General features: G+C 42.3%; 1 protein-coding gene across 2 annotated transcripts in view; it reads right to left on the reverse strand.

Moving 5' to 3' along the window:
• Nucleotides 1–200: 200 nt before the first annotated feature.
• Nucleotides 201–19,957, reverse strand: part of LOC149279451 (serine/threonine-protein phosphatase 2A 56 kDa regulatory subunit gamma isoform) — a 32,691-nt gene continuing 12,934 nt past the window's right edge. The window contains exons 1-14 of one of the 2 annotated variants that reach the window (XM_089501138.1): nt 19,376–19,439; nt 11,631–11,830; nt 11,022–11,132; nt 10,408–10,500; nt 10,180–10,310; nt 9,575–9,634; nt 8,398–8,506; nt 7,368–7,421; nt 6,649–6,819; nt 6,147–6,274; nt 5,844–5,945; nt 4,206–4,278; nt 1,843–1,959; nt 201–332 (exon numbers count right to left, since the gene is read on the reverse strand). In XM_089501138.1, the coding sequence (XP_089357264.1) occupies nt 201–332; nt 1,843–1,959; nt 4,206–4,278; nt 5,844–5,945; nt 6,147–6,274; nt 6,649–6,819; nt 7,368–7,421; nt 8,398–8,506; nt 9,575–9,634; nt 10,180–10,310; nt 10,408–10,500; nt 11,022–11,132; nt 11,631–11,830; nt 19,376–19,439 (1,545 nt within the window). Of the gene's footprint in view, nt 333–1,842; nt 1,960–4,205; nt 4,279–5,843; nt 5,946–6,146; nt 6,275–6,648; nt 6,820–7,367; nt 7,422–8,397; nt 8,507–9,574; nt 9,635–10,179; nt 10,311–10,407; nt 10,501–11,021; nt 11,133–11,630; nt 11,831–19,375; nt 19,440–19,957 lie in introns of those variants that run through there. The other variant, XM_089501137.1, reaches the window with a different exon arrangement.

The following is a 19,957-nucleotide window of genomic DNA, read 5'->3' on the forward strand; positions in this document are numbered from 1 at the left end:
TACCATTGTTTGAACGACTGATCTTGAGCTGCGTACAGTATTTAGTTATTGCCTACAGAACCGGGTCAAAGAAAATGTTGACTGCTGTTAACAGGTGGGTATGGCACAAAAAAAAAAAGTTAATTGTTTTGTTTTCTACGGTGTAACTGCTTCAGGAGAAAAAAATTATAATCCAGAAAATAAGATTTAATTGTCATAGTCTAATGCCCGTCGTGGGTTATTAATTCGTCAGCTCTGCAATGGGATTCCAAGGCTTTCATGGTATAGATGTCCTGAGGCAATTCTGACTTGCGTCGTACAAGAGGCCGCTCTTTCTTTAGATCTTTTAGAGCCTAAAAACAAAGGATGAATTGAGACATTTTCAGAGATTTAGGAACATTTCGTACATACAAGTGGATTGAAAAACACACACATGACCGTAGAAGTGCCTTACCAAACACAATCACTCACACAAAGTTGGTTTACGGTTTAAATCGGACAGTTAGAGTCAAGCACTCATCTTGGGCATTTTCTGAATGGTTCGAGGGCACGTCTTGGAGGTACCATTAGACCACTTGAATTCACAATATTACACACAATTTCACCAATTTAAGACCCCCTACATTCCACTAACTTGTACGACCGTACCGTATTAATGTGGGCACTATCTTCAAATTGCTCTCGTATCTTTAGATTTCCTTCTAGGAACTCAAACTTTCTTCTGACAAGCAGACCACATAGCTCTACTCAGATCTTAATAGTGATCACTTGACCAACAGATCACTCGCACAAAGTTGGGTTACTGCTTACATTGGACAGTTAGAAAACCAGAGCCAAGCACTCATCTTGGGCATTTTCTGAATGGTTGGAGGGTACCATCACCCACTCTTTCACCCTTCTTTTTTTATAGTCATAAAAAGCCATTCTAGGTAGAAGATGCCTGCTTATGCATACCCCCTATACCCCATACAACCCAAGAGTCTCCAAACAGTTAAAACATCTCAGGAATACTAGTAGATCCAAAAGTTTAAACTTCTGTCTAAACCTAGAATGCCAACAAATATGGCGTACACATTTTCATATAGAGAATCAGAAGAAGTTATTTCTTTTTTAAACTTGCTCTACATATACAATGTATTATATATATATATATATATATATATATATATATATATATATATATATATATATATTTATATACACATACACACACATACATATATACATTCATACACAGTTTAAGAGCACTTCCCATTAAGGTGGCCAAAAATGCTCAGAGGGGGAAAAAAGCCACACAACAGTTCACAAGTTACCAAGTGTATTAAAGTGTTTAGATTTGTATTTGTGAATAGCAGCTGCTCCATTTCTTGTTTTCTCATAATTTTCTGCGCATGATTTAATACATATGCCCACCGCTGGCATTCACACACGCAGATCAGGGCAGGAAAATTACCAAAAAAGCCGAGGCAAACCTGTTATTCTAAGGTAACCGGGTAAAGCATTTAGACGGCGCACAAAGCTTCCAAGGCCGTGTTTCACGACCCAGAACATTAAATTATTAAATACTGAATGGTATATCAGGACCCCAAGGGACCCCAGTAACCATATGAAGGATGATACAGGATTGCCAAACAGTCTCCGCTTGCTGAAGGTGCCCCGGTCGGCTCTTCTGCTCCACAGTGGTCTAGAGAAGACCATCTGATATCGAACCAACCCCAGCCAGAGTGGTCATTGGTAGCCCCTAATGCAGCCTTTCAGACCGCTTGCCATATAGGGTGTAATTTAAAGCAGTTTCGGGTGAATTGTACTGACCCTGAAACGTTTTTAAAGGTATGCATCCTTCCCGTCTCAATAACCCTTTACCTGAGAGGCCTCTTCTTTCACCGTCTTTTTGAGCATCTGCACATCTTCAAGTAAAGGCCCATCTGTTTCCATGGCAACAGGACTGTTCAGAGCAGAAGTGTCAGAATATACAGGGAACTAAAACACAGAGCAGCGAGACAGTCATGTCAAAAATGTACATACTATACATATTAAAATACATACTGCCCGGTACGGGGGGGGGGGGGGGGGGGGGCTGGAGACCAGTGTTAATGGCTCACAAAAAACCCACTCAAAAACCGGTAACAACCCCCCGATAGGGGTCACTAAGGGTCACTGGTGTTTTATGCCAACATGGCAGGACGGTCAGAGCAGTATCATGGAAACAGTATGAAGGCAGATAAAATGGCTTGTCTTGTAATGACTTTGGATTTTAACCGTTTAATCACCTGATGTTTAGAATGCTACATAATTGCAGCTTAAACAAGAGTAACGGATGCCGCGGCCGCGCATGTTACACCTAATGTCTGCCCTTCATTTGCGTCTCGTTCTACATCTTAGCGCGGCTTTGTACATTATGACGATTTCTTCTCAAAGCACTAATATTCATTCTTACAATACATGGTTAACATTCAACTGCACATGGAAAAAGACACCATCCACAAGAGTAACTTAATGCATTATTTAAACGCATAATGGGGAAGCTAGACTAAAATTGGCAGACCCTTTCCGTGAAAGGTTAGACCTCACCCCCACAAGCATGTTTGGTTTATAACTAAAGACTGAAGAGCACAGCACGGCTTCCACAACCCCACCGAAAAAATCCACCCCAACAAAACAAACCTACACAAAGTATAAACGCCCTCTGGCAACCTTTACCTGCCGGACATTCCGAAATGAGCCGTTTAATGGTGGAAGCGATAATGCCTCCGTTAAAAAGTGTATGCAGAGGGGAGAGAGGTGCGGAATATATATGTTTTTATTTATGTATTTATTCTTACAATCAAGTTTGCTTGCAACCCCCCATGGCAACAACTTTTCCCAAATCCCACTGTTTTGAAGAACGGGATGTCAGAACACTTCTGATCATTTCCATGACGCTGCGCAGAACACATCTGGTTCGTGTCGAGAAAAGATTTAATGACAAGCATGTGTTAACTAGTTAAACAGAAACACCCAGTGAAGGCCAGATGTACACGGGACGCGTTACATGCCTGGGACACGTTACACGCCTGGGACGCGTTACACGCCTGGCAATTGACACCAAAGCCCCCCCAAACGCGAGCTTTGCGGTGGTTGTCTAAGGCCGATCTGCACTGAGCTGGTTCATTTTCAGAAGCACTCCAGTTCTGAAGCCTCTGAATACAGTCAGTAGCTATTTTTGACATTTTGAAAGATAACAACGTTGCTGATAAAATTCAGCACTTAACATTGCGAGCGCTCACAGGCATCTGAAACAGTAGCGGCATTTATGGCCAAACATAACTATTTGTTACAAAAGAAATTCAAGTCCGTCCAATTCCTAAGAAGCATATATATATATATATATATATATTATATATATATATATATATATATATATGCTAGAATCAGCTCTGTGCCATGTACAGAAATTACTTTTTAGTTATTTGTGGACTTAAACATTTAATTGGCAAAAGCCTCCCCCTTAAAGGGACATTCAGCCAGCCCAAAAATATCTGCATGTGACATTCCCCTCCTGACGGGGTGGAAAAAGCTCCCATTGATTTCAGTAGCAGCACTTTCCCGCCACTGATAGTTTTCTGCATCAGGTATGTACTTTTAGATTTATTGTATTTCATTTTGAAGAATGCACATTAAAGCGCTCAAAGAACTTCAATATGCATTCTTCTATAGAGGCGAGTGTCGGGGGCAGTAAACGTGTCTTTAATGATATGTCTTAAATCTGAAATTTACCATAAATCTTTATATGATGCTCATTAAGAGAGTCCCCTTGGCATTTAACTGGCAATTTATTTCCCATTAACCTAATACGCTCAGTAAAATGGTTAAGAGCATATTTTGTACTCTATTAAGATAATTTCCCATGATCCCCCAAGAGATGACTCGGACCCCCGCTGTCAGCCCAAGTAGGATGCTTTAGCCCGCTTTCTGTTCTCTACCGGCATTCTTTTAGCAGACTGCACTCAAGCGCTAGAATGTTTACAACAGTCTGCGTACAAAGCCGTTATCACCATTTTTATAATTGATGCTACTCCTACGGCACAACGAAAATAGGTAACCTGACACAATGATCAAGGGGAATACAACTACCTGCGTGTACACACACACACACACGCACACACCGACACCTAAAGAGTAAGAGGAAAAACTATACGTTTTATCAAAACATACCAAATTCAGCATTGTACCAAGTTCATACATACCTGGGGGTTAGATTTGGCTAAATTTTCAATTTTAACCCAAGCGTCTTCTCGTTCTTTCAACTTTAGTTTTTCCCTGAAATACAAAAGATCACAGAAATTCAGCAGATGATCAGCGGGAGAACAAGCTCGAGGGCACAAAAGTGGTTTTTTTTTCCCCCCCCCCTTTCTCTTCTAGTTGGTTTTAGAACTTTAAAATTTATTTTCGAATGCCATTTTTTTTGGATTATCTGTAGAATAATCACTGTAGACATGGGCAAGGCTCTAGAGTTCTGACGGATGCATATTTCTCACCTGTCCCATGAAGCGGTGATCTGATCGGGTCCTGTAACGTGTGGCAATCGTTCTCCGTCAATGACACTGTGCGCCAAGAAGTGCTGTCGTTTCCGGATGCCGAGTGTCAGCGAGGGAGGATGATTGCCAGACGTCATGGGAGCAATCGGATTGCCACTGAGTGAGAGTGCTGCAGGCCACAGGAACAAACAGTAGGTAAATGGAGGCGGCGGTAAGTGTGTAATATATAATTATACACACACGGGGTGTGTGTTAAACAGAAGTTAGAGGATGACAAATGTAAAAGGAAGATTAAAAAACAAAACATAGAATAAAGTAAGGAAAAGATGTCAAGAAGTGAGGTGCAGTTTTTTTGGTTTTTTTTTTACATCTTTTCCTTACTTTATTCTGTTTTCTCTTTTTTTCTTTAATCTTGCTTGCCTGCCTTTTACATTTTTCAAGGAGGCAGAAACAAGGAAAGAAACAGGTTACTAAAGGCAGGAAGTCCAGAGATGGGGTCCTTCTGGTATAATTGCTTCCGGGTCCAAAACTCCTTAATCTGGCCTCGACTACATGAAGGTCGTCCAAAATAGATTTATTGATATTTTTGCTCCCTACTTATACTCAAATTAATGTTACTTTGTTTATGGGGCTTTTGGTTGATCTTATTTAGTTTGGAAAAAAGACGGCTTAGGGGGGACTTAATAACTATGTATAAATATATAAGGGGGCAGTACAGAGATCACTCCCAGGACCTATTTATACCCAGGACTGTATCTATAACAAGGGGACATCCTCTACGGCTGGAGGAAAGAAGGTTTCTACACCAGCACAGACGGGGGTTCTTTACAGTAAGAGCGGTGAGATTATGGAACTCTCTGCCAGAGGAAGTGGTGATGGTAAACTCAATAAAAGAGTTCAAAAGGAGCCTGGACGTGTTTCTTGAAAGCAATAATATTACAAGTTATGGATATTAGATTAATAGGGACAGAACGTTGATCCAGGGATTTATTCTGATTGCCATATTTGGAGTCGGGAAGGAATTTTCCCCCTGGTATGGGGCAATTGGCATCTGCTTCATAAGGGTTTTTTTGCCTTCCTCTGGATCAACACAGTAGGGACACAATATGTATATAGGTTGAACTTGATGGACTTTGGTCTTTTTTCAACCTTATGAACTATGTTACTATGTTACTATGTACATTGTTCAAATAGACCAGTTGTCACAGTATACATTATGATAGATATATCTATATAAAATTTAACTCATTGTGCTTTTCCAGATGCAACTCTAGTAGACAACCCAAGCATATTCTAGTAAGAACAGTAAGAAATGTTCATTAAAAAAACAAACAAAAAAAAACTTACTTCTGTTTTTCTGCTTTGAATTGTTGAGTGCAGTCATCAAATAATTTTTGGTTCATCTCCATGAAGAGCTTTAGAGCATTGTATATCAAACCATGTATGGTCCTATAATAAACGAATGAAACAACGATGGTTAATCCCAATCCTTCTGAATGATTGCTAATAGAGCCAGCTACATATACTTAGAGAACTAAAGTGCTCTGGCAGATATAAGGTACACGCAAGCGGTAGGTTCTACTAGAATGAACTACAAAACATTGTAAAGGACACTGAATACAGTAACCAGAAAGCCCAGCATCTCCTTACTTGTTCCAATGTGTCTTTGAATTTCGGTACAAGGATGGAAACATGATGGGCAAAATCTTAGCTGCGTTGTCGCTGATTAAGCTCATGATATACTCATTATTCCAATAATACAGCGCTCGTTCTGCCACCTGAAAAAGAAGGGCATCCTCGGTCACTTTGGGGGAACCCAGAACTGTCTAGTCACAGATCAGTCGTCGTGAAAAGCAGCTACTAATGTTACCGGTACACAAACTCTCGCAACGGCCATGCACTCCGCACCCACCCGGCTTACTCGGCTGTTAGCCATATGCCGTATACATATCACATCTCTATCGTATATATATCGCCAGTTACTCATGCAGGAAAACAGCTATTCTGTACAAAGCTTTAACACTGCACATTGGATCACAAAAACTCAAAGCTGTTTAATCACAGGGCTAAAATACGCAATCCAACTGATCTACATCCCCAAACATGTATTAATAAACAATAACAACAATAATAATATTAATAAACAAATTACCTGGAAATGCGGGCTGGAAACACATTTTGCTAGCTGCCTGAACAGGGGCTCCATCACTTTCACAAACTCCGAAGGCTCTATAACATCTAAAATTTCTTCTAGCTCATTTAAAAACATGACTTCCTTTGGACTGTGAGTCTTCGGCCAGTACTTCAACAACGCCATGACCACCTGAAAGAAACGTCAAATGAAACAAAGAGGCAAAGAACGGCGCCGCACCGACACACACGCCACCCTTGCTCCGGGTGATGATATTCACATGTAACATCAGGTCTACACAGCTTCAGCGTACAGCTGAGCGACCGGCAATCAGATGGGCATGACAAATAAAAATGAATGAAAGTGCTTGGTTTTCAGGGAACACGGCACAGAATTCCCGGCCCGCTGGCAATATTTTTTCTTTTCTGATGGGGCATTGTGCCAACCCAAAGCCTTTCTCCCCAGGGCAGCTCGCTCTGGGTTTTTTTTCTTGGAGTTTACTGCATTTGGGTTTATTTTGCATGAACGTTATATATACCCACACACGTATGACACGCTACGATACGTACCATGGCACACATCACAACCACCGCCAGACTAGGGGGAGTCGTGCTCGTTGCTTGACACACAACTACGCCTGATAAGCAAACCACAAAAGCAGCAAACAAATCCCGCCACCCAGTCATATAATTTATTTTTTAAACACTGAAAACTGACCGTAAAACATTAAAGTAACTTACTGGTTCAGTTAAGGTGCTGTCCTTCTCTAAAAACTGCACTACACAATACGCCAACTAGAAAAGGAAAAACAAATGAGCATTGAAAAGTAACGTGGCAATCTTATTAACTGCTTGTCACCGCGAAATGCCGGAAAACATTATGAAATCACTGAAAGGTACAGAAGATTCCCAAAAAGCGAGCTCCCAAGGGCCTTCTATACCCCGTTTTGATTGGAACCTGTGTGTGTGTGTGTGTGTGTGTGTGTGTGTGTGTGTGTGTGTGTGTGTGTGTGTGCAACATAAAGTGTGCTTGCATTAGTGTCTATAACAAGCTATTTAGCAAATTGTTGCAACCCTACTTTTCGCTTTTAACATTTTACACCTTTCCTTTTTTTTTTTTTATCACATACAATATTTTGCTGAAAACCAACGTAAGAAGCGGCCGTCATACATTGCCATAGGAGCTCGGAAAGCTTCTAAAATGTTGGGCCTTTTATGCACGTTATCCTTTGGAAGAGACCTGCGAAGGTCTACCGGCTGTACATACAGGAAAGTCCACTTAATGTACGGTCTACGTGGGATAGCCCCTTCCAATGCTTCCGACACGTTGGCCCACGTCATATAACCTATACTCTGAATTCTGCATTGTTATTGTAGAGCAGGAAACAGGATATTCTACACAAAAATAGGCAGGATGGTTTATTCCTTTTAGCACATTTCCACATAGATTCTTATTTATTTTCTTTATATGGCCAGAAAAAACAATACAAGACTAACCCCGGCTAAGCTAACCTTGGCTATAATTGCTGCAGCTCTAAACATTGCCCAGCATAACTACACAGAAAATTGTAGCAGGAATTACAGTTTACAGTCCGGTAAACAAGATATTTTTAATGACTTCGTGACAACGTGTTCTTCAGTTTAATCAGAAGTACAAATAATTTTCATAGAAAAATGTAAATTGCACGGCATAAAATATATATTTAAAAAAAAGTAAAAGAAAGACACAGAAAGAAACAAAAAGAAGAGAACAGAGAGATCGGCCGGTTACCTGTGGATGGTAGACACTGAGGGATTTTACTTTGTGTAACGGCAACAACACCTTCAGTAAGAAAATTTTGTGCTCTTCTTTTAATGGTAACGCAAAGCCGTTTATTATACTGAAATAAAAAAAATAATTCATGTTAACATACCCATTATATTGTATTACATGGGTGTGTGTATATATATATATATAGATATATATATATACATACATACACACACACGTTGGTGACTGGCTAGATGAACACTCAAAAGCCTTTTGCATTTTGCTAGACTACATAGAGGCCGTGAGAAATGTGAAGCTATAAAACCTTTATTATGCTGTGTAAGGTAAGGCTAGGAGAGGTTATTGATCAAAGCCCAATATAATTATTTTTTTTTCTCTTTTATTTAGTTAATTTCCTATCAGGAATGTATAACGCAGAGCTACGCTGGATACAGGCTCATGCTTACACATGGGTCAGACAACATGCGAGTCCTCCACATGCCCATGCGACTGGGCTTATTCCGTGTTTAATCCGGATCCCAATGGATAAACAATTAAAATCTACCCTCAAAACGCAGAAATCTGCCAATGCCATTCCAACCTCCATTCCAGATGCTACTCCTCCAAACACAAACCAAGAGGGATGACTCTTCCACGCAGATTATTATATACAAAGCACACGTGGGGTTAACTTTACGATGAGTAGTCTTACCTGCAACTGTACCCACTAGCTAATTACTAACAAGGTGTACAAAAAAAATTAATAAAAAGGCTTATGGAAACATCTCGTTTCTCATGTAATTTACTAAGCATTCCTACGATAATTACATGGCCATAGAAGATGAGACATAACCTGTAAGACTATGATTGGAATGGAGCTTATAACCCGTTTCCTATAAGCAATGCTGTAATGAAATAAGAATGAATAGCTCATTCATTTACAGCTGTCGCAGGGCAGCACGGATTCTTTTGCATACGTATCCTTTGGAAATGCATTATCCCCAATTTGGCACACTAGCCGGCTAGACAAGCAGGTGTTCCAAACCACCGAAATGAAGGGGGTTAGTGGCGCCTTTCATATCGAAACACTCGGAGACTTCAGCTTCACAACGATAAGGACAGCCATGCATTTTTCGACACAGCTGAAAACTATATAAAAGAAGAGTAGTACCCATTTTGTACGGACACACACGCTTACCTTCCAAGGATTTCCAATAACTCTGCTATACCGTTGTGGTGCTCGGTTTCATAAATAAACCTACAAAGCAAGTGACAAATTTTAAAATTAAGTAATTTTCTTACCCCCATACTGCCCCAGACTGAACCGGCACATTGGAGACAAACATGTCCAATTCTGCTTCGAGTCCTGTATTCTATTATATTTGTAAAATGATTAAATTCTGCTCTTATTTAACCGGCAAAACTTTCTTTTAATATTACCGGAAGCACGATATCAGCCACGCAAGACCACAATGATTTTTGATAACACAACAGTAAAGACCCACAGTAAAGAAGGCTAAATGAACATCAAAGATCAGTTATATATATCTTTAGCCTTCCGCCATGCCAGGGTACAGCAAACATAGCAAATTATATGTTTATATTAAACACAAATTAACATGATTATATAAAATGGATATATCCATATTTGCTGAAAAGCCGAGTCTTTGGTCAAAGTTAATAAATTTTTTCATCTTTCAGGTCCCATTTGAAGAGCCCTCCGAGCAATGAAAGCTTTTATAACTTTGTATTGTTTCACAAAAACACATACATAGAAAAGGGAATTGAAGAAAATAGGCATACCTATAAAATATATTATTGATCTGTTTCCTGATGTAAGCTCTGAGGCCTAAGAATTTCCCGTAGATTCTGTGAAGGGTTGTTTTCAGAAAGTCTCTCTCTCGGGGATCTTCGCTGTCAAAGAGTTCCAATAACTAGACAGGAATAGCATATATAAAATTTGAGCGCAGGTCCAAAAATATTGCCATATATCTAGGTTTTCATCTTAAAAGCAGGAGTACGTGGGTTTACCTGCAAGACAAACTTCTGATCGATGTATTTCTTTGCTACGTTCGGCTGAAAATCCGGAGATTCTAAGAACCGCAAGAAAAATTCATACACAAGCTGGAATGAAAAAAAATATAAAAAGATGAAGAAAGTCAACAAAAATGAGCTATGATTAAAACTAGGCTTAAATATTAAGATGGCGGGGCAGACTAGGAAAAGAAAATTCAACAGTACAATGGTTAAAAAGGAACAGAAAAGATTTAGAGAGCAGATATAGGAATAGTGGGTGGGTAAATATTTGAAAAACCAAAAGATTTCATAATGTTAAAAAGTTCAGGTGAGTGAAATGTTTTACTGCAATTATGCAAAATTCCAGAGAATTCATGGCAATCACCCGGCAGGAAAAGTCAGAACATGCCACAAATTGTCATTGTCTAGCTTCAGAAGATACGCTCAGCGCATGACTGTGTTACATTTACTTGCGCCCAATAGAGACTATGCAGAGTCTCGCTAATACTGCTTAGCCAGGGCACTTAATATACTTTTATTAAACATATTAATACAGAAACAGGAGGGACCCTGATACGGCAAGCTTACAATCTATTATTTGAGAGCATTGTATACAGGCGTATATGTACCTGTAGGTGAGGCCACGCTGCCTCTAATGTGGGTTCATCTTCCTCGGGATCAAATTCTGCCCCTGTTGGGTTGGAGGATGGTGGTAACGTCCTAAACATATTCACAGCAAACTTCAATGGGGGAGGAGGAACAAAAAACAAATACACACATTATGATCATCACCTACACACTCAATTAAGAATACAAACACACACACACACATATATATATATATATATATATATATATATATATATATATATATAGTAAATACACTAAAACAGGTTATTTCTGTAACCGCCTTTCAAGAATGAGGACCCTTTAATACTTTCCGAAACCCCTGAAGACGCACTTAGGTGATGGGTTTACATGGCACATACCACAAGACCCTATAGATGGAACGCGTGGAAGCTCAGGCTCTGTCCACAGTACTAAAGACTGAACGTTATTTCAGTAAGAACCAACATTTCCAGTAAGTGCCCAAGACTGCACAAAATTGAGCAAAAAAACATTGCATACGCTACAGACGTTGAGGACAGAAACGCGTTTTAAGAAGATGGCCGTGCTGTTTTGGAACAGCAGGTGATGTGGGAAGGTAGACCGAGGAGAGCAAAGGCCACAATACCCACCATGTGGACCACTTCTGGGTAAATGGGCTCCGTGATCACATTGCGATTGTGTGTTATGTACTCCACCATCTCACTCAGAGCGGCTCTTTTTACTTCCTTCCATTTGAGGTCACTTAGGGGGTCCGAAACAAAGTCAAACAGAACGCAGCACTGGCGTAGCTTCTGAACAAATAGCTTTTCTTGTTCTGCTGGGGGAACATCTGAAAGAAAAAATAAGAAAATGTAAATTAAATATTTTGCCCCCCCCCAAACAAAAACAACAATCATCAAAAACGTTAAGTTTATAAGGATGGCTGCGCGGAGCTTTATGGAAACTGTGATTGTTATAGTAAAACACAATATACTGGTTTACTGAATCGCCGTGTGTACGAAGGCATCTTTTCTTCCCACCCACACCGCACTTCTTCTTACAGTAAATGTGCGTTCCCCGCGAGCCCGGAGCTTACAACAGGTAGCAAAGCGGCTTTCGGCTGCTGCCAACACAAACCACACGGTGCCCAGACATAATAATGCGTATCCGAAAGCCATGAGATACAGAAATGCACGACTGTCTATAATATCGGGGTAAGTTCTGTAATACATACAGCAAATATGAAATGAACATTTGGGTGAAACAAGTTTTACGCGATACAGTTAAAAATAATACTAACATTTATCATTAGGAGTTACCCCGAAAATACACATCAGGGACAACCAAATCATCTGTGAAGAGCACAGAAACCACTCATAAGCAGAAGACGCCGACCGCTTCCCCTTATGGTTGGCAACCTGTTTCTGGCAAAGTTTAGCAATATATTGCTAGAAGACTCTTGATATCATAAAGGGGCAGCGATGTCAGGGTTTGCAGTGACAGGGATAGAGGAGTACACCATTCCTGCTTGTTTGGATTAATGCCCCCCCTCCCTGCATTCGACACTGCAGGTCGCACCGCGCTGCACATTTGGTGGACAAATACCAGGCCACATCGGCTAATAAGACACCTTCTCCACGGGTGCCCGGCTTCTGCAGAGTAGAATAACTAGCCATCACCCTTAAGAAACACTCTGCGGGGCGAAGCGAGACAAGAAGCTTCCTTTGCGTTTACAAGCAGGATTCCGCAAGACAAACCTACCAAAGGAATCAAATTATCTACAACTCTCAAAAACATTTCTGAGGACGTGCACCAGAAATACACCAGAAATTATGTCCAGGTGACAAAAACACGTCGTGGAGACCGGTGGCTCATCTTGTCACGCAGATTACTTGAACGCTTTAATATGCTGGCACAAACCCAGGCCAAAGCACACCTGTCATCTTCCCAGTGAATGCGCCTTTGTCTGTGAATGCGGCCGGTGAAGCGGGGGCAGATAGGGATACCATACAAACAAGTTCAAAGATCACTTGGGGTCCACCCCAAGCGGAAAGGTGGGTCCAGACATGGACCTACTTTGCTCACTTGCGACTAGAAGGATTTCAACCAGACTCTAGCGATGAGGCCCACGAAGGCAGAAACGTACGTCCAGAGTTGTTGGTTCCCTAGTGTCGAGGAAATTGGTCTGACATTGGGGGGGTGGAGGATCAGACGGAGATGTTGGAGATGTTTCCTCTAATGGCACAAGAGAGCCAAACGGTCCCGAGCGGGGAAGCTCCGTAGGACAGGCTATTAAGAGTCTGTACGCCCTCTCAGCTCATCTCAAACATTTTATTTGTGAAGGGCAGGTAGGGAGAATAGAAGTTTCAACAACTACATCTGCAGACCGAGCGGCACCCAAATAATATTTTAAAGGTGATGTGCCGGGGATTCGGTAGAAAAAAAACCCAAACCGTTTATACTCTGTTGTAGCCAAGTTCCTGACAAAAGAATACACGTGGCTTTATGTTAAAAACCCCAATTTATGTCATTTAAGCACTGCTAACATGGCTGTGGAGTAGGCATTGCGGGTGCGCGGAGGTAAAGCGTTCCGCCAAGTATAGGACTTTTATCAATGGGCAGAACCAATATCACAACCCTTTGATGTCACGTTCGTCGGTAATTACTGGTACAATAAGCAACACTGCGCTGTCTACATCCATACTATAAAAACAATACGCAGAACGGATGTCAGGAGTAAAAGCATTAAGCCGATAAAGTATATTTTCATCTGTCAGTACTTTACTACTCCCCGAGATCCAGGCGGACATATAGCGAGTGTATAACCGGCACCCGACTAGTTGATCAAAGTAAATAACATACAATACACAGAGAAACGCAATTACAGCCGTCGTCACGGTTGCCAGGAAACCATTGATGGCCAAGAGCTCTCTAACTGGAAAGGTGCTAAGTGACAGCCGCTCATCAACACGGCTTCCCGGGACTATAAATAACCCCAGGAATAGATTTAAAGACTTCGTTTATGACAGAGTTCATTAAAAGGATGTTTAGAGCGTAAACGCACACCTTTAAATAATTAAAAATATATTTTTTTTATTTCCATCATGTAACTTTAATGTCGTACGGTCGCAGCTCTAGTGTCTAGCTACGGTGCCACGTTCTGCCATCGTGTCAGGGCGGACAAAGTCAAACTCAAAATCTTTCCTCTTGAAATCTACCACTGCTCGGAATCGCGTTAGTACCGTGCATACATTTTTGTGGTTTTTACCCTATAAATCACTATTTCATTAAGAAAAAGTAAAGTAAGGGGGGGGGGCGCAAAAGTAAACTCAGGAAAAAAAGAAGCCCATGCCCCCCACGCATAGCAAAGGAACAAGCACGCACACGCAGCAAAAACACACACAACCTCCCACAGCTGCGAGTACTAACCGAACGCAGGAGAGCCGCTTAGTCGTCAATCACACACTCGGTATTCTCGTATAAACATCACACAAACCTTATTTGCTGCTTTTCAAGCCCAGACATGGAAACAAAATGTAAAATATCTGCGTTTCAGAGACAACAGCTTTCATTCCTCCAACACGCCATTAAAATTCTCCCTCTCCCTACCAAGCACATATCCTTCTACCCCGTGCCGTTTCTACCGACGTGCGCGGTATCATGCGCCGGAGGTGAACGTTATACCGATCCCCGATCGCTCGCCGGCAGGAACACGCTCCTCGTCAGACCCCCTGCATGTGAGGGCTGGACTGGCCACACGAATAAACTATACGTTTCTTAATTATTACAAGGGGTACGACAGCAAGCCAGACGGTGGCAAGTGTTTTGTTATGGGGAGGAGAAAGATGTACCACGTTATATATATATATTATATAGATATTTCCATCGTGCAAGTTTAATGTTGTCATGTCAGAGTGGACAAAGCCAAAGGTATGTTACTGTAGTTGTGTATGTTAGTCTGTGTAAATACGATACTGTGTGGGTATCCACCGATCAGCCATAACATTACGACCACCTGCCTAATATCGTATAGGTCCCCCTTTTGCCGCTAAAAACAGCCCTGACCCCTTGAGGCATGGATCCACCAGTCCTCTGAAGCTGTTCTGTGGTGTCCGGCACCGAGACGTTAGCAGCAGATCCTTTACGTCCTGTAAGTTGTGAGGTGCGGCCTCCATGGATCGGACTTGTTTGTCCAGCACATCCCGCAGATGCTCGATTGGATTGAGATCTGGGGAATTTGTAGGCCAAGTTAACACCTTGAACTACTTGTTCCTCAAACCATACCTGCATCACTTTTGCTTTGTGGCATTCCACATGAACGGCAGGACCGAAGGTTTCCAGCAGAACATGGCCTAAAGCGTCACACTGCCTCCGCCAGCTTGTGTTCTCTAGGTAAGCGACCTATGTGATGTAAAAGAAAACGTGATTCATCAGACCAGCCACCTTTTTCCATTGCTCCGTGGTCCAGGTCTTATGCTCACGTGACCATTGTAGGCACTTTCGGCACCGGACATGTGTCAGCCCCATACGCAATAAACTGCGGCGCACTGTGTGTTCCGACGCCTTTCTATCAGAACCAGAAATAACCTTTTAAGCAATTTGAGCTACAGGAGCTCATCAGTTGGATTTGACCGCACAGGCAGCCTTCGCCCCCCCACATGCATCAGTGAGCCTTCCTTGGCCTGCTTTTGATTACCGACCACTGCAGACCGGGAACCTCACAAGAGCTGCAGTTTTGGAGATGCTCCGACCCAGTCACTCAGCCATCGCTATTTGGCCCTTGTCAGAGTCGCTCAGATCCTTACGTTTGCCCATTTTACCTGCTTCTAACATCAACTTTGAGGACGAAATATTCACTTGCTGCCTAATATATCCCCCACTGACTGACGCCATGATAACAAGATTATCAGTGCCATCCACTTCACCTGTCAGTGCTCATCATGTTACGGCCGATTGGTGTATGTGTGTGTTAGTATATTACTGAGTGTAAGTATGCTGGTGTGTGCGAACGTGTGTGCGAACGTGTGTGCGAACGTGTGTGCGAACGTGTGTGCGAACGTGTGTGCGAACGTGTGTGCGAACGTGTGTGCGAACGTGTGTGCGAACGTGTGTGCGAACGTGTGTGCGAACGTGTGTGCGAACGTGTGTGCGAACGTGTGTGCGAACGTGTGTGCGAACGTGTGTGCGAACGTGTGTGCGAACGTGTGTGCGAACGTGTGTGCGAACGTGTGTGCGAACGTGTGTGCGAACGTGTGTGCGTCTGTTAGTATGTGCATAAGTATGTTACTGTGCGTGCGTAGGCAGTGCTTCAGGGTCCCAACTGTAAGTGTCTCTAGAATGTATATGTCAATTCTTACGTATAAGTGGCTGCGGGGATATTACGGATTACAGTTTGATTTACGGATCCCTTGAAAAAAGTGGAATTACGGCATGAATGTAGAAATCACTTTGGTCGTAAAATAAAACGTTTCACGTTTAAAATAATCAACTAAATATCACCCAGGTGTAATTTTTCAATTCATGGATGATGATGCTCATGTATTAACTATTCTTTTTTTCCTCCACCATGTCTTCTTATAAACTTTGCTCTGCTATGAATGCTGGTATTGCCAGGTGGGCTACACATTCATGTTCAGGGGTTGGGGTTCTCCCAATAATATCCTATATCGCAGCTGGTTTCAGAATCTAACCATGCAGGGACCTGGTTGTACCGATGGGTCTCTTGCCAATAGATTATACAGCCCTGGAAAAACAAGGACCAAGTATCACAGTTGAGTGTTTTACATATAAAAACTCAGGTATTTATTCACTAAAGGGAGAATTGGAAGGACAGCCTTTGGGGAGAGCTGTGGTCATTATTCATTACGAAGGCCCACACTGGCAAGTTTCTCCAGTGAAGAGGGTTGAGATTGCCCCGTATAATGCATAATCTACTGTGTAAGGAGACTGTTGAAATCTCGCTGATTTAACTATACATTATACAGGGCCACCTAAGCACCTCCTGCAAAAGAAGCTCACTAGTGGTGCTTCCTCTAGATGACGAAACTTCTACGCTTGCCATAAAGATGGCTTCTGTGCCAAAACGGTTCCTTTAAGGAAAAAAAAATTACAGGATTCATCAATACTGCCCAAAAAGAAGAATAGGAGCCCGAGGTACCTGGATCTTGGATTTCTCAATGCAACACAATATTAACGTGACAATCAATGCTTAATGAGCCCAAATATGATACGAGATATTACAGGGGAGGTGTAATTCAACAGGTAAATACCCCATGTATACCTGTCGATTATTTCCCCAAAACGTAACAGGCATTCTAAACGATCGCTAGGATGACTAGGATAGAATACATCAATGAGAAAACCACCAGCGCGCCATTTCTTAATTCATATGTTATCAAAGGGACAGCATAAGCAGGTTTTCAGACGCGTTGGAACCGCATCCCAAATTGAAAAATAGTTTCTCCATGAATACAGACGGCTGATCGGTTCTCTTCAAACAGCGAACTTAATGAAATGTTGTTTAGTAGCCTGGAAACCAGTCATGTGACCTGCGTCTGCGAGCCCTCCGCGGGATCTCGCTTTGCTTCTGCAGAATTCTTCTCAAATGTCAAGTAGCCAGAAGTCAACTCCTACGGCCGTACATCAAAGAGATGTTCCTGATCAGACGCGGCCTTCGGCTGCTGAGAAACGCTCTCCGAAAAGGCCTGAATCTGTTATCATTAGCGGGGATACGGAGATTCAGATTTAGATACTTAAACATTTTAAATGTTCCAAAAGTTACAGTCTTAACATCAGAACGGGTCAAAAAAAAAAATTCACAACAGCTACGGATGTCGTGTATAAAAAGGACAATGGTGCAAAGTTTTATAAGTGATCTTATCACCATAGCAACCAAAGGAATTGTCCCACCCACTGGACAAATGAAAAGAGACGGCTCACGTCCAGCAGACGAAATCCTAGGTGCCCTGATGCGATTCCTGGTCGCCATGCCGACCGCAAGCATTACGAGGTCACTTTCCATTAAAGTAATAGTGCCCCCAATCTGCACGGAATCTATAGTTCTCTTATTTACAAAGATATGCACAGAAGCCGGCTCTAAACAGAATAAAAGCTCACCGTTATCTGAACTACACAAGGTTTGCCGTAACATCAGGCAGTAAACCTGTACAAACTTGTACCGAGATGAGTAGGGGGATGGAAACTGCAGACTCGAGCATTGATTTATTCCACAAAAACATTCTACGGAACGCCAGCCAACACAAGCGTGCGCGGAAACTCCCGTTAGAACAAGAAGTTTTGTGTAACAAATGTAATTATCTGTTACTTTTTAAAACGCTATATTTTAAATAATGGATTCAATTCATTCGATCTGGAGCAGCTACTCGCCCCGGGATCCGTATGAGAATGGATATGGTTATACCGGTCCTAGAGGGGATTAAGTCCTTAGATGTTTGAGATATCTCTTGGTGATGCGCAGTCACACGCTCCCCCAAAACCACGGCCAGGAATCCATTATTTAGAATTCCATAAAACGGTCTCATGCCACAAGTGGACCAAATGAAACGTCGCCACAAAACCCGATTCTAACAAAGCATACCCAAACATGAATGTAGCATTCGCTAGGAAATGTGGCATCACACACACACACACACACACACACACACACACTATTACACACACACACCCCTTCTAAAGACAGTTTGCAACTCTGTAGAAAGCGCCACACAACATACAGATTTTTGTTACACACACACACACACACACATATATATATATATATATATATATATACATATATATACATACACACACATAGATATAGATATACATACACACACACACACACACACACACACACACAGCCAGCCAGCCCTTAAGAGCAGTGCAAAACGGCGTAACAAAAAGCACCGTTTAAAAAGGGTTAACTTTCTTAACTATTGCTTTTTATTTCAGTGGTAAGTAAAAGCTTATTTATTGTGTTAATCATAAGTCATAACCCAACATTAATAGAACCGAAGGCACTGGGAACACGACCTGCAACAGCAAACACTCGCCGACACACAGCAGCAAATAAAATGCTGCGTGCAGAAGGCAGGCAGGCAGGGGTCTCGGCCTCCCACCCCAGCACCTTCCTCCATAGTGATTTCACATCCTTTGACACAAGCGTTACGCTGGAGGGGGATGGGAGGCGGACAGAAAGAAAGCAGCAAAGCCAGATTTACTGCAAGGATCAATTAACGCTTAAAACACCAAGGGGAGGGGGGTGTTAAGGCAGTGCTTGCATTCATCTCTGTCTGGCAATCTGTGCAGTAAACAGTTAATGGACGGCACTTCCTGCCTCTGTTTCCAGCCAGCACAAAAAGCGATTTATCAATGAAGCAAAAAGGCAACTCACCTCGAATGTACAGGAGGGCTGCAGGCTGAAAAGGCCCATTCGAATTAGCTGCGTCTACCACCATGCTGCTGCTGCTGCTGCCGCCGCTTGCTTTTATTACATGTCAGCGCGAAAGAAACCAGCAGGGAAAGGCAGCGTACTCCTTAAGGAAGGGACTCAGCCTCCATTTTAGTTATTAAAAAAAAAAGGAAACAGGCAGCTCTCCGCAGCTGGAGGGAACTGGCTAGTTAGTGATGTCAGCAAGCAGGAGACACGCCATTGGCCAGCCGCTGCAGCTGAAGATGACACTAAAACTACAAATAGAAAAGGACTGCTGATTGGCTGTCGCAGTGCATCAGGGCTGAATACATGTCAGCTTTAGGGTAGCCTCCATTCAACTTTTAATCTAGGGAAGCGGAGGTCACAGCGTTGCAGCTAAGTGACTGGGCTAGCAGGGGCTGTGTGCAACGCAACAGGGGGTGCCTGTCACAAACCAAGCCCCCCCAAATCATTTGCATTTTAAGGCAGCAGACACGAAGGTGTTAAAGGAACAGGGAAATGGGAAGACATTGCAACAGGAAGCTATGATGCACAACACAGGGG

The sequence above is a fragment of the Sceloporus occidentalis genome, unplaced genomic scaffold (genome assembly GCF_023333645.1).
Source record: "Sceloporus occidentalis isolate IW3139 unplaced genomic scaffold, rSceOcc1.0.p SCAF_165, whole genome shotgun sequence".
Lineage (NCBI taxonomy): Eukaryota > Metazoa > Chordata > Lepidosauria > Squamata > Phrynosomatidae > Sceloporus > Sceloporus occidentalis.